General features: G+C 45.1%; 1 protein-coding gene across 1 annotated transcript in view; it reads right to left on the minus strand.

Moving 5' to 3' along the window:
* Positions 1-10093, minus strand: part of rps6ka5 (ribosomal protein S6 kinase, polypeptide 5) — a 52006-nt gene extending 41913 nt beyond the window's left edge. Inside the window, exon 1 of the mRNA XM_042338173.1 lies at positions 9773-10093. Coding sequence (XP_042194107.1) covers positions 9773-9845 — 73 coding nt within the window. The 5' untranslated portion in view covers positions 9846-10093. The remainder of the gene's footprint in view (positions 1-9772) is intronic.
* Positions 10094-12694: the final 2601 nt, after the last annotated feature.

The raw sequence follows: 12694 nt of genomic DNA on the forward strand, positions 1-12694 counted from the left end.
ATCAAAGAACAAAAAAAGGTTGCAATGGATGATAGAGTAGAGGTGCAAACTGCACAGCATTTCATGCTTGAATTGAAAGCAATACAAAGCCTACAGTCTGCAGGGATAAGTATGTCTGTTACCGTACAGCAATTTGTGACTGAAAATTTTACTTGGAAACCTAGAAATTTTACTACAAAAAAAACCACTCACCTACTGTACTAACCCCAGACTGGAGCTATCTACTCTCATACCATATCTGTATACCCGTTTAAAAAACCATAAGAGTTTCAGCACAGGAGGCGGCCAAATGATATTTAATAGGTTATATATTCAAATTGGAAAGCATTCCAATCATATAGTATGCACTTAAATTGTAACAAAGAAACATGGAATTATTGTACATCAATAGAATTGGATGGTATTTCCAGATAAATCCGATTTGGGGGATTATCTCGGTAATTCCTTCACCTTACGGGGAATCAAGTTCATACCCGAATGCCCTCCACACCATTTCATCATTGTACTGTATTTTATTTTGGTCAGCCGGGTTCTGACACGTGCGGAAACCCATCACTATCAAAATACAAGTATAAGATAGCAATGAGGGGATCTTAAAGAGAATTTTGGAGAAACTACCTCACACAGAGGGTAGCAAGATTGTGGAGCTCACTGCCCCAAAGTAGATATGATAAATGCATTTAAGGGGATAGATGTACACTTGAGGGAGATGGGAATAAAAGGATATGGAAGGGAGTAAAGAGCAAGTGCAGACTCATAGGGAGGATGAACACCGAATGGATAGGTTGGTCGAATGTCCTGTTTCTGTGCTGTACAGTCCACATTAAAACTATACAGTCCACAAAAACACATTGTAAACTGCCAAAGACAAGCAAACAAAAGGTAAGTAACATGCATAGTGAGCTGATTGTTTGCCCCTGGAGGTAGAGCATTTTATCACCAGCATTAAATTACAAATACAATCAAGAAACAATGTAAATGCAATAAAAATCAATGCATAGGTAACACTGTTGTTGCTTTGGCATTGTGGCTTGAGGCTCAAAACGAGACACTATATCTGACACTATCGGAATCCTGTAGCTCAGCGGTTAAAGCACCCGCATCACAGGCGAGAGACCCGGGTTTGATTACCGGTAGGGCGAAACGTTGGGCAAGTTTCCTTATTCCACAGATCTCTGTTTACCTAGCGGTAAGTTAACTTAAGTCGATTGTGGATTGCTTTTCTGAGGGTCAAAATTCCTTTTAAAAAATGGTCGCTCAATCCACGACTGTTTGTGGGACACTGCGGTGTGCAATTGGCCTTCGTATTTCGCCCACAAAATATACAGTCAGTCAATTCACTTTACAGTATATTCTGTGAAGTGCTTTGAGACGTCTCGAAGACATAAGGCACTATATCAAACACAAGGATGATTATTAACTTCCGAATTTCGTAGAGAGCTTGCCACGGAATGAGTTCCATGCACTTATCTCCTGACCTAATTGAGGTTTGAAATCGCTGCTACCCAGCTAACAGTGGCAGAGGTCTATCTATGAATATCAGGTGACTGCTCAAGGAAAAACTTTTCTCTTCAAATGTTCTCTAAGCATTAAAGCAGAAGAGGTGTCAGATGAGAAATGTTTGACAAGAGCACTAACTAGCTACAAGATCATTTTTCTTTCATAAGAAGATAAAAGAGGTAGGATTGTGCTCAACCAGGCAATTAAGGCACTGTCATATCTCCTCCTTTTCACTTTTAAAAAAAGATATGGGTCACAAACTAGGAATAAGACTAACTATATATTGTTTAAACATTAAGGTATACATTTCTATGATTAGTGCTGGTATCCTCTTCATTAGCATCAGCATAGTTACTAGAAGGACACTGCATTAGCACAACATTTTATCTAACTAATAGCGGAAGGGAATACAGATGTCAGATTGTAAATGTTAATGTCATATAAACATAATAACTTCACAAAATAAAATGAAGGCTACATTATTTTCTGCTGCTCTTCTCATGTTTGCATCGGTCTTGTACATATTCCAAATTCATTGCTTTCACTGAATAACAACAATCTGATGAACTGCATCGAATACAGTTTCAACAGTAAGTGTAGGATGCTTGGAAGAACCAGGTAACTTTGGATCTAAGGTACCCAAAGCTTTCCACTCTGTTGTACACTAATCCATACAGAATTAATTGCTATCAACATCTCCATTACTGTAGCATGTGACTACCAAGATGGTACAAGTCAAACTCAATGGACCTTGGACTTTTTTCGTCAATCAATTCCTATGATCCCACGTACAATTATAAATTGAAATCAACAAGCTAAAACATTTTGTCCCCTCCAAAGACATAAATGGATTTAAATTGCCATCATTTGGTTCACTTCCAATTTGGCAAGCAATTCAAGCCCTCAGAGTAGAACTGAGCTACTCGTTTTGCAATACAATACAAAACTACATTTGTAGTGTCTTTCACTTCTGGATGACGTCCCAAGGCGCTGGTCAGTCAGGAACATGGACCTGAGCAAGGGGATTGGGATCAGGGAGGGTTGAAGGCAGAAGGGTGGCCGAAGGCGAGATCAAAGAGGAGGGTCTTGAGACGTGTTTCAATCCCTGATCTGTGCTAAATTTCTTATCTCAGTCAAGATGGGAACGTCATAGCACAATTGGCATTGTTTCTTGGCCATCAAAAAAAAGCTACATTTCTAACTGATTTCCATTCAATGATTCCCATTGGAAAACACACATGTGTGGACTCGAGGTCAGGATTGAGTCCAGTCACAATCCTCCTTAGGGTTCAGTCGCCTGCGCTCACACTCTGTCTCTGTCTTGGCCCCCACAAATAGCCGTTTGACCAAAGCCCGTCTGCTGATGCTATGGATAAAAGGGGGAAATTAACACTTGTGTACTGAATTATACTGCAACCAGCACATTCAGTAACACACTAAGGACAGCTCAAAATACATGAATGGATTCCAATAGCAGCATTCACAAATTTACTGCATTTTTAACACAACCTCTCTACAGACAATTATGCCCACAAGATATACAGCAACTATAAATTTGAAATTCTGCTATACGTTGGTGGAATAATACCTTCCCTGTTTGATGGACATTGATTCTTCTCCCCAGAATATAGTTTTTCCCAATGCTCAGATGTACCTCCCGACTGCTGCTCAAAGCATAAGCATTGCATTAATTGAGCCAGAAACACAGTAAATTGGTTTTGAGGTGTCAGGCTGGGCTGTCTTTTCTGAAATCCTGCATGTCTCATTGTTTATTAATGTTTTCTCTTGCTCAACTATTCATTTTTTTTAAAAATCATTAATATGGCCTCTTTTAATAACAAGTTAGCTTTTCTAATTGGAAATTGAATGTATGCATTTTCCTCTGGATTATAATTGTGAAATGAAATAAAACAAATTTTAAAAAAATGATGAAAACGGCCCAGTTCTCACTAGTCCCAATTCACAAGAACCAGTCTTTGGATCAATGAAAACGTCAATGGATCCCACTGCACTGATCTCTGACCTGCCCCCTGCTGGGAAAAATAAGGTCAGGCTACAGAGGGTGCAAGACATGCAACTGCGATGTGGCAGTCTTTCTCTCTATTCCACTGTCACCCGTTCAGCGGTAGGATATTAAGAGTCCTGCTCAGCCCCCACTTGCACTGAAAAATAGATTGGCACATTGCCATTCTGTCAATATCAAATTCAATGGATTGTTTGGTTCAGCCAGATGTCTGGCACGTGCAGAAATCAAGTGCCAGGCATGTTACCCAAGCATGGACACGTATCTGTTGTCAGGAATGGAATGTGCAATCTCTTCCCAGAGAATCGCAAACCATCTTATCTGATTTCAGACAGTATTAGGCACAGGTTGGTGAGAAGCAAGGCTAGAGGGTACTAGATTATGTGCTGGGTACTGCTGGAATTTAAACACTAAAATGCATGACCGTCTGTCAAGCTTCCTGCTGTCTATCCAGCGCTTAAGATTTGGCTTCCAGGCTTAACAGGCGCCAAAGGTTAATCCTTTTTTTTTTGACACATGCAGAAACCCATCATCATGCTCAAGAGTATCCAAACCAAATTCCAGGGATGTCTATTGGAATGGAATGCACACTCTGTCCCTGGACCCTTGCATCCCACTTACCTAATTCCAGAAATATTAGCCGCACGTTGACAAGAACCAAGGCTTGGGGACCCCAGAGTGTGCACTGGGGGTACTGCTGGAGCGGAACCAGCTAACACCGCATAGCTTGTCATTGATAGCACCATCTGGCAAGTTTTCCCACTTCTTGTTCAGCTAGGACCAACCTACCCATTAGGGCTGTGGCTTGCAGGGTTATGGGAGCTGAGAGGGATGACTCCCTGCCCCCAAGTGAATGGTCGGCCCTTTCAAGTTCTGCCAATGAGCCAGGCTGGCTGTGCTGTCTATTTGGCCTTCTGGGGCAATAATAATAATCCTTGCATTTGAGACGTCTCAAAGCGCTTCACAGAATGTACTGCGAAGTAAATTGACTGTATATTATGTGGGGGAAACGCAGCAGCCAATTGTGCACAGCAGTGTCCCACAAACAGCGACTGATTGAAGCGACCAACTTATTTTTTTTTTGAACGAATTATTACCCCAGAAAAGCGATCTTCCAATCAACTAACAACTGGGTTCCTACTTACTGCGAGGTAAACCGAGGCATGTGGAGTAAAGAAACTTGCCCAATGTTTCGCCCTGCTAGGAATCGAACCCAGATCACTCACTACAGGACTCCATGTCAATGCCAAATGTTTACATATTTTTTCTACGTGAAGAGTTTTCTGATTTGACTAACTAGCTTAGCTCTAATTTTAAAATGACATCTTTCCCAGAGCCTAAATTCCACCAGTCATGGGCGGGATGTTTATGGGAAAGGAAAAACAAAACAACAGAGCAAAACTGCTTGTTTTTTCAGCTTTCATCTCAAAGGTATATTTAGCTCATTTGTAACATCCCATGGAAGTAAGATTCTCCTTGTGTGCTGCTCAACTCATCAAACTGCTCCCTCACCATTGACAGTCCAGCTCACGATGATCACTCCAGGTAAAATGCAAGGTTGGAAGGAAAACCATTTTCCATTTAACATGGGCTTGTAAAATAAAAATGTTATTCGACATTCCAGAGCCCCTCTCTGGTGGATCAACCAGGATTGAGTACTGAAGACATCCACATACTCCAACATCCCACCCAAATTAATGAAGGATACTATAGAAAAAGGGAATATAATAAATATAATAATAATCCTTGCATCTGATATAGCGCCTCATCTCGTCTTCAAGTCATCTCAAATCGCTTTACAGAATATACTGCAAAGTGAATTGACTTTGCAGTGGGCAAAATGCGATAGCCAAACTTTTTTTGTTAAAAAGGCGGAAAAGCGCCTTGCCAATCGACTAACAACTGGACTCCTACTTACTGCTAGGTAAACGGAGGCATATAGAATAAGGAAACTTGCCCGGGGATTCAAACCCAGTTCCTCTTGCTTGCAAGCCGAGTGCTCTGCTCTAACCACAGGATACAGCAAAAAAAACAATTAAAAGGGTCAGTAGATCCACTGCCTTAAATACATGAAGAACTCCACAACCCAGACACCCCCATTACCTTCACCAATTGGTAGGGGGTGGAAAGAGACAGAGGAGGGGGTGTAAAAGAACAGGAGAAAGAACTGCATTCATACATGTATTGCTCAATAAAAAGTTACAATGGTTGATAATAAAATCAGTGCCTTGTAAGTATTTAACAGCTTCCAAAAGGAAAAATTCTTATTAAGGAAATTACATCAGACCCTGTGTTTTCCGAGCTCACCTCCATATAATAATACAGAAGTGAGGCATAGGCTATATTTAAACAACTGTGCAAGTGTCTGTCAACAGCATAGTTTCATAAACTGCTGCCTACCACAAGTGACAATTAGTTATTTACTCGGTAGATGTAACAGGATAAGCATCCACGATGCAGCATTCGAGCACACTAGTGAACAGGCACAGCAATCGCACTGGCGTAACTGCTCCCCAATCAAACAATCAGAGCCAAATACAGTATCAAGTAAAATACGAGCAATAACATGGAATTTCCATTTGAAAAAAAAGCAGCAAGAGACGAAAAAGTTCACCAATTTTCATCTTAATTTAACCTAATAATAATAATAATTTGGTTACTCGCTCCACGACTGTCTGTGGTACAATGCTGTATAAAATTGGCTGCCGCGTTTCACCCACAAAAAGTCACTACACTTTACAGTATATTCTGTATACTGTGATAAGGTGTGACAAGGTGCTAGATCAACTGCAAAGATTATTATTTCTTTACCAGGACTTCCTCAATCATAATTACCGTATATTCAAAGATTAAAAAGATTAAGATGCATTTTTTAAAAACCTTTTTCATAGTTACTCTTAGTGCAACTGAGCAACACAGATGCCAGAAGCCTTGAGGTTCAATCAATGGGGTGTGCACATTTGGGTGATCTTAACCGGGGCAGCAAGAAAGTTGCTACAATTGGCTTTGGCTTCTTGGGCATTGGGGGGGGGGGGGGGGGGGGGGGGGGGGAAACGGGGACCGGGATAGGACGGGAGAAAGAGGAAAAGCAAAAAACAGCCAGGGTTCCCATTCCGGATTGCTGGAGTGTGGCTGGAGGGCTCTGGTTTACACTGACCTGTTGCTCAGCATTTGGAGACAGCTTCATAGAAAGTACATCTATTTGCCAATTCCTTCAAAATAGTAGGAGTTATTGAGTGACTTTGGTACTGTGGCATCTGACTTGGACCTCTAGAACATCAAGGTGGCTGGCATTTCACAAGCTGTTTCTCCACATTGAAGGCAGATTTCTGTCAAATAACTGTCGAGGAACTATGAGGCTTGAGACAACAGCTTCTGGAAAGTGTTATCTGGTTCGCAGGTTTGTGAATACAAATTCATATATCCAGGGCGTGACAACCACTTTGAGTGTATTGCAGAGGTCAGCAGCTGCTTTTCAAGATCCGTACTCTAATGGCCTCATCACTCAAAGGGATAGGGTGTGTGTCCAAGCTGTGGGCATGAGGATAGTGGTAATGTTCTCATGTATTTCATGCAGAGTTGCGCAACTCAGCAAAGGGTTTGTAGCGACTTCTTAGTACTTAGGCTTCTTAGGCTCAACCCTGTGTTTACTGGATGTCAAGTGACCACCTTGAACATCTTTCTTGGTTCTTGCCAACCTCTGCTTAACACTTTCTGGATTAGGTAAGAAGGGTGCATCTCTTCTCATCCATGGGCTCTGCCCTGATTAGAAGAAACCTAAGAAGACACACATAATGTACACACCTCCTCAGCACACGGTGTTAGCATCACACACTCCTGATCTGGTACTGAAAAAACTTGATACACTCTTTCTCATCTGCTCCCAATTACATGGTTCAGCCTCACTCTCCGAAAGTACAAGTGCTGCATAGTGACATTTGAGTTTTCCATACCAGCCTTCCTTATATTACTTGCTCAAGAGCGCGATGACCAATTTAGTGGCACATCATACAAGCAGCTATGTGACATGGATTCATTCCCACTGGAAGCTTAATCGAAATTCCCCAAATACATTTCACTTATTCTTATAGCCAGATAGGAGACTTTGAGCTCCTTGATTTAGATTAAAGACCGGGGTTGTGGAGATGAAAGGACAGTGCACTAATCCACTGTGCCACTTGATCTCCCAAAAGCTACTCATCAGATCAAAGGAAACATTGGAAACCCTCTCTGAAAAGCTGCATAAATTATGCTTATTTTCATAAGAGTCAATATATTGCCAGCTGAGGCGTTGATTTATTAAAATCTCAGTAGTTTAATGCAGTAACAAACACGAAGTTGCTAGTAGACGTGCCTTGTCGAATCTATACACCAGAAAACTGGAGGAGTCAACTGCTCCCACCACTGTACCTTCCTGTATGTTATGTGAACCTCTCATCTCCTCCCACTTATTTTACAGCTTCGCAAGTCTATTGCAGTACAAGCAGAATAAATATTCTGAAATGGGGCTTAATTATAGCACATTGGAGGGGGATGCAGGACACGACTGATGACTAGTGAATGAATAAATTCTGTCAACCAGACTTGCCAACTTAATAGTTGCAAGTCTACTTCAGCAAGGGTATCCCCACCCTTGGAACTCACTCTCCTATCCTATCGCTCTGCCAAGTTTCTACCTGTCTTTAAATCCTGTCTAAAATCCTACCTCTTCAACCATGCCTATGGACATCTTCCCGCCTTGCTCGGCGTCCCACCCAGTTTCTGAAGTGCTCTGAGACATTATCCTGTATAAAGGGCGCTACCAATGTAAGTTGCTGTTTTAAGCGACATTTATCTCTTGTATCAGGAGTTTTGTTTCAATCACAGTTAGATGCCAAGACTCTCACCTAACAAAGTAAAACCATACTCTCTTCTTCACACTCACTCTCAAAATTACCAGACGAAAGAAAGGTAGGTTTCTACAGAGGTCGTATGCAGGCAATACAGTTGCAAATTTCTCTGTCAAGAGGTAAAAGATTATCATGCTAGCACTATTATTATTATTAGCACATATCAACACTAAAAATAAACTTGGTTTACTTCCTCTCCCACCCCCGGAATGGAACAGTTAGCGAAAATCCATGACATGCAACGTCCACTTACAACTTAATACAACTCATTATTAATTATGCAACGCAGATTCCTGTCTAAGTGTAATATTGTCACTGCAAAGGCTTGTAAGGGGTGGTTAACAGAGGAAAGCAAACTTCCAAAAATGAACAAGTGGGAAAGTGTAACATTCTGATGCACAGAAAATAATTGATTTTAACGCCGATTCCTCGCAGGTACCTTTCGGGATTCAAAGTGCAACCTTTAGCTGGTCAAACGAATGACAAGATAACTTGGCCCGCATTCGTCTTCTAGGTCAATGGCAAGCGCAGAAAAGGGAGTTTTAACAGTCAGTAGCTTAAAATTAGATAAAAAGAGGAAATGCACATTTTTTTTTAAGCAAACGTCAGACTACAGTTGCAATCTTCACATTTAAAAAATAAAAATGCAATATAACTAGATGCATATCTGCATAGTTTGTCTGGCACTCTCGCGCCTCCCTCCAACTACGTTTGTTTTTTTTAAATAAAAAAGAAATTTACAGTACATTTCTGTTCCTGTCCCCCAACCCCAAACCCCAACAAAAAAAAACTACACGTTGCATTGGATGAACTGATTAGCTCTGGGATGTGGCGCTGTTTTATTATTTAAAATTAGGGCAATTTTTAAAAAAAAATTAAATCAAGATTGCTTTTGCATTCCTTTCAATGCGATTTTTAAGGGGGTGGTGAGGGGGGGGACAACACCTGCACGGGCTTGGATGGAACTTGCGTTATATATATATATATATACACATATATTATAAATTTAAATGCAATTTAATAAATTAAAATGCAATTGCTTTTTGCATTCCTTTCGAAAGCACAGATAACGCACAATGCAATTTTTTTTTTGCGGGGGGGGGGGGGGAGTGGGCTGACCATCCCAAAGGGGGGGGGGGGGGGGTTGGCTGCCGAGTGTAGTGACTGTATTGACGGGCGATTTCTTTTCTTATTTATGCCTTTCAGTTTAAAAAAAAATGCGATAGATCCCGACGAAGCTGCGCGTTGCACGAGTTGCGGTGCCTGCGGGCGGGGGGGGGGGGGGGGAGCATCGGGGGTCGGTTTTTTTTTTGCATGGGGTGGGGGGTGGGTCTGGGGGGTCGGGGGGCAATGCCCTTACCGTTCCTCAGCTCGTGCTCCACCGTAAACACGTCACCGTCGCCGCCGCCGCCGCCGGAGCCTTCTTCTTCCATAGCGATAACTTCACAGTCCAGTCACCCCTTCCCGAGGGGAGGGAGAGGGTGGGGGCGGCGTGAGGGGAGAGTCTTGATGTGACTTTATTTCAAACAAAACGGCAACACGGGTTTCGACGCCCCGCGGGAGCCGCAGTAATAACAACAATAATATTTTTTTCTCTCTCTCTCTCTCTCCTCAAGAGCGCAGCCCCTTCGCCTCCTCAATAACGGCCACTTACTACGCCTCCCCGCCAACCTACCTTCACCCGGGCGGCGGCGGCGGGGGGGGCGGGGGCTCGCGCTGGCCCGCTCTCGCAGCCCATTGGTCGCCGACGCGTTGCCAGGGTTACGCGAGCAGCGGCTATTGGCTGCCCGCCGGTGCCAATCGCCCGCCCCTTCCGCCCAGCGAGTTGGGTTGCGCGGCGGTTGGGGCTCTGGGGGGCGCGGGAGCGGCGGGAAGACAGGCGCTATCAATCGATCGTCGATGGACGCCCGGGTGGGCGCGGGAAGCAGCTCTTAAAGGGGCAGCACCTTTCTTCCAACGAACCCCCCCACCACCCCCACCACCACCTCCATAACTGCCCCCACCCCCCCCTCAGATAGATGTAAATACGAATCAGGTGTTCACTTCGTTGGGTTTTCGTGGGCAAAAAACTGGCTGAGGGTTCCCCCCCATTCCCCCTCCCCCCATCATCATCAATACACAGTCACTACACTTGGCAGCAGTCCCTGTGGGGATCACCTGTTGATATCAAACTGCAAGTATTATTATTTATTATTATTGTTTATTATTATTTATAAATGTGGCGGTGCCGGCGGCGGCGGTGGTGGACAGAAGGAGGAGGAGGAGGAAGAGGAAGAGAGCGAGCGAGCGAGAGACGGCACACGCGTGTTCGGCACACGCGTGTTCGCCGGATAAAATCGCTCGCCCGCTCCATGGCCGCGTGTGGCGGTGCCGCTGTGCGCACATCGTACAACAACAGGGAAGGAATCTTGTTGTCGTCGTCGTCGTTGTTGTTGTTGTTGGCTGCGCTCCCTCACGGCGCACGCCCAGTTACTCCAGCGTACGCTAACTCCCGCGAAGCGCTTTGGGACGCGTCCCGAGGCGTTGCGTCAAGCGCAGGGTTTTATTGGTCACTTCTCCCGGTGCGGCCGTCGGTGTTTTTTTTGGGGGGGGGGTTTTGGCGCGGCTGGACAGCGGGTGTCGTCGGCCACGGCGAAGTGCGGCAGCCCATGGGGCAACCCCGATGGCGCCCTCCGGCAAACCTCCACGCGCGTGCGCATTGGGGCACACTCAGTTCCCTCGGCGTAGTGGGGGTAGCGCCTTCAGCTCGCAAGCGAGAGGACCCGGGTTCGATTCCCGGACGGGGTTCCACTACGCCCCGAGGCTCTGGAACGTCCTCGCTCCCTTCGCCTCACCCCCTCTCTTCCTATTTTCAGGTCTCGGCTGCAGACCTTTCTTTTCGACCGCGCCTTTGGTCACCTTCTTCCCCCTCCCCCCCCCCCCGGCTCAACCCCGGGATCCGTTACTGTGAAGCGCTCTGAGACGCCGTCCGGCGTGGAGGGCGCTATATAAATCCAAGCTGCTGTTGTTGTTAGTCGATTGGAAGTCCGCTATTCCAGGGGTAATAATGCCTCAATCCATGATGTTTGGTGGGACTCTGCTGTGCGCAATTGGTATTGCCCACAAAATACACAGTCAATTCACTTTCCAGTATATTCTGTGAAACGCTTTGAATGACGTCTCAATGATGTGATAAGGCGCTTTTTTAAATGGGTTATTACTATTATTATTACTATTCTGCGTTCCAGCAGGATGTGTGTGCTTTTGGCGGATGATATTGTGGTGGCGGTGGGGGCTTTGCCTCTCTGCAATCAGGTGTCGGGAGTCCTGGATGAATGTCTTTCCCTTCGCCTCTCTGAGACCATCTGTCACTGGGTTAGCATGTAGATCGCCACAGGAAACAAGTTAGATTGCTGCCATCTCATAGCCGCCCTGACTCAGGTCCGACCTCAGAGGTGTGATGATGTGTCTGTGGTTCAAGCAGTCGCAAACCACACGGCAGACGTAGCAGCTTGCCACTCAGGAGTACGCAGAAAACTGCTGAGCAATTTCTTACCCACTTTCTCAGAACCTTTATCTCTAGGACACTTTGCTGTGCGCAAATTGGCTGCCGCAAATAACATCGATAGCGACAGGATTACGTTGTATAGCGCCTTTCACGCCGGGAGTACGTCCCAAGGCGCTGGACAGAGTGCAGCTTTTCAGAACCAAGCTGGGGTTGGGGGGGGGCAGGGAGGGGAGGTGGCCGGTGGCATGGTCAAAGGTGGGACTTGAAGGAGGGTCTTGAGGTGGGACTTGAAGGAGGCTGAGGAGGGGGTGAGGCAGAATGACTGGGGGATGGAATTCCGGAGGTTGGGGGCAGAGTGGCTGAAGGCTCTCCCGCCAATGGCGGGGCGGGTGGGTCAGCGGACAGAGCAGTCCAGAGCCGGCTGAGCGGAGGGAACGGGCGGGTCGGTAGGGGGTTAGGAGGTCGCAGAGGTAGGGAGGGGCGAAGCCATGAAGGGCTTTGTATGTGAGGACCAGGATCTTGAACTGGATCCTCTGAAGACAGGGAGCCAGTGGAGTCGGGCGAGAGTGGGGGAGATGGGGTCACGGAGTTTGGTACAAAATGCACAGGTACTGCTCTTCATAGTAAAAATCGTATTAAAAAGTTTGAGATGTCCTCCCAGTAGAACAGGCGCTCTGTCAACTGCAAGAATTATTTTTTATTTCGCCAACAATCCCCCCAAATAAAATCACTCTCACTTCATCGCTGTTTGTGGGACTTTGCTGTGCACAAACTGGCTGTCGTGTTTCGCACATA

This window comes from Callorhinchus milii, unplaced genomic scaffold (genome assembly GCF_018977255.1).
Source record: "Callorhinchus milii isolate IMCB2004 unplaced genomic scaffold, IMCB_Cmil_1.0 Scaffold9, whole genome shotgun sequence".
Taxonomy (NCBI): Eukaryota; Metazoa; Chordata; class Chondrichthyes; order Chimaeriformes; family Callorhinchidae; genus Callorhinchus; species Callorhinchus milii.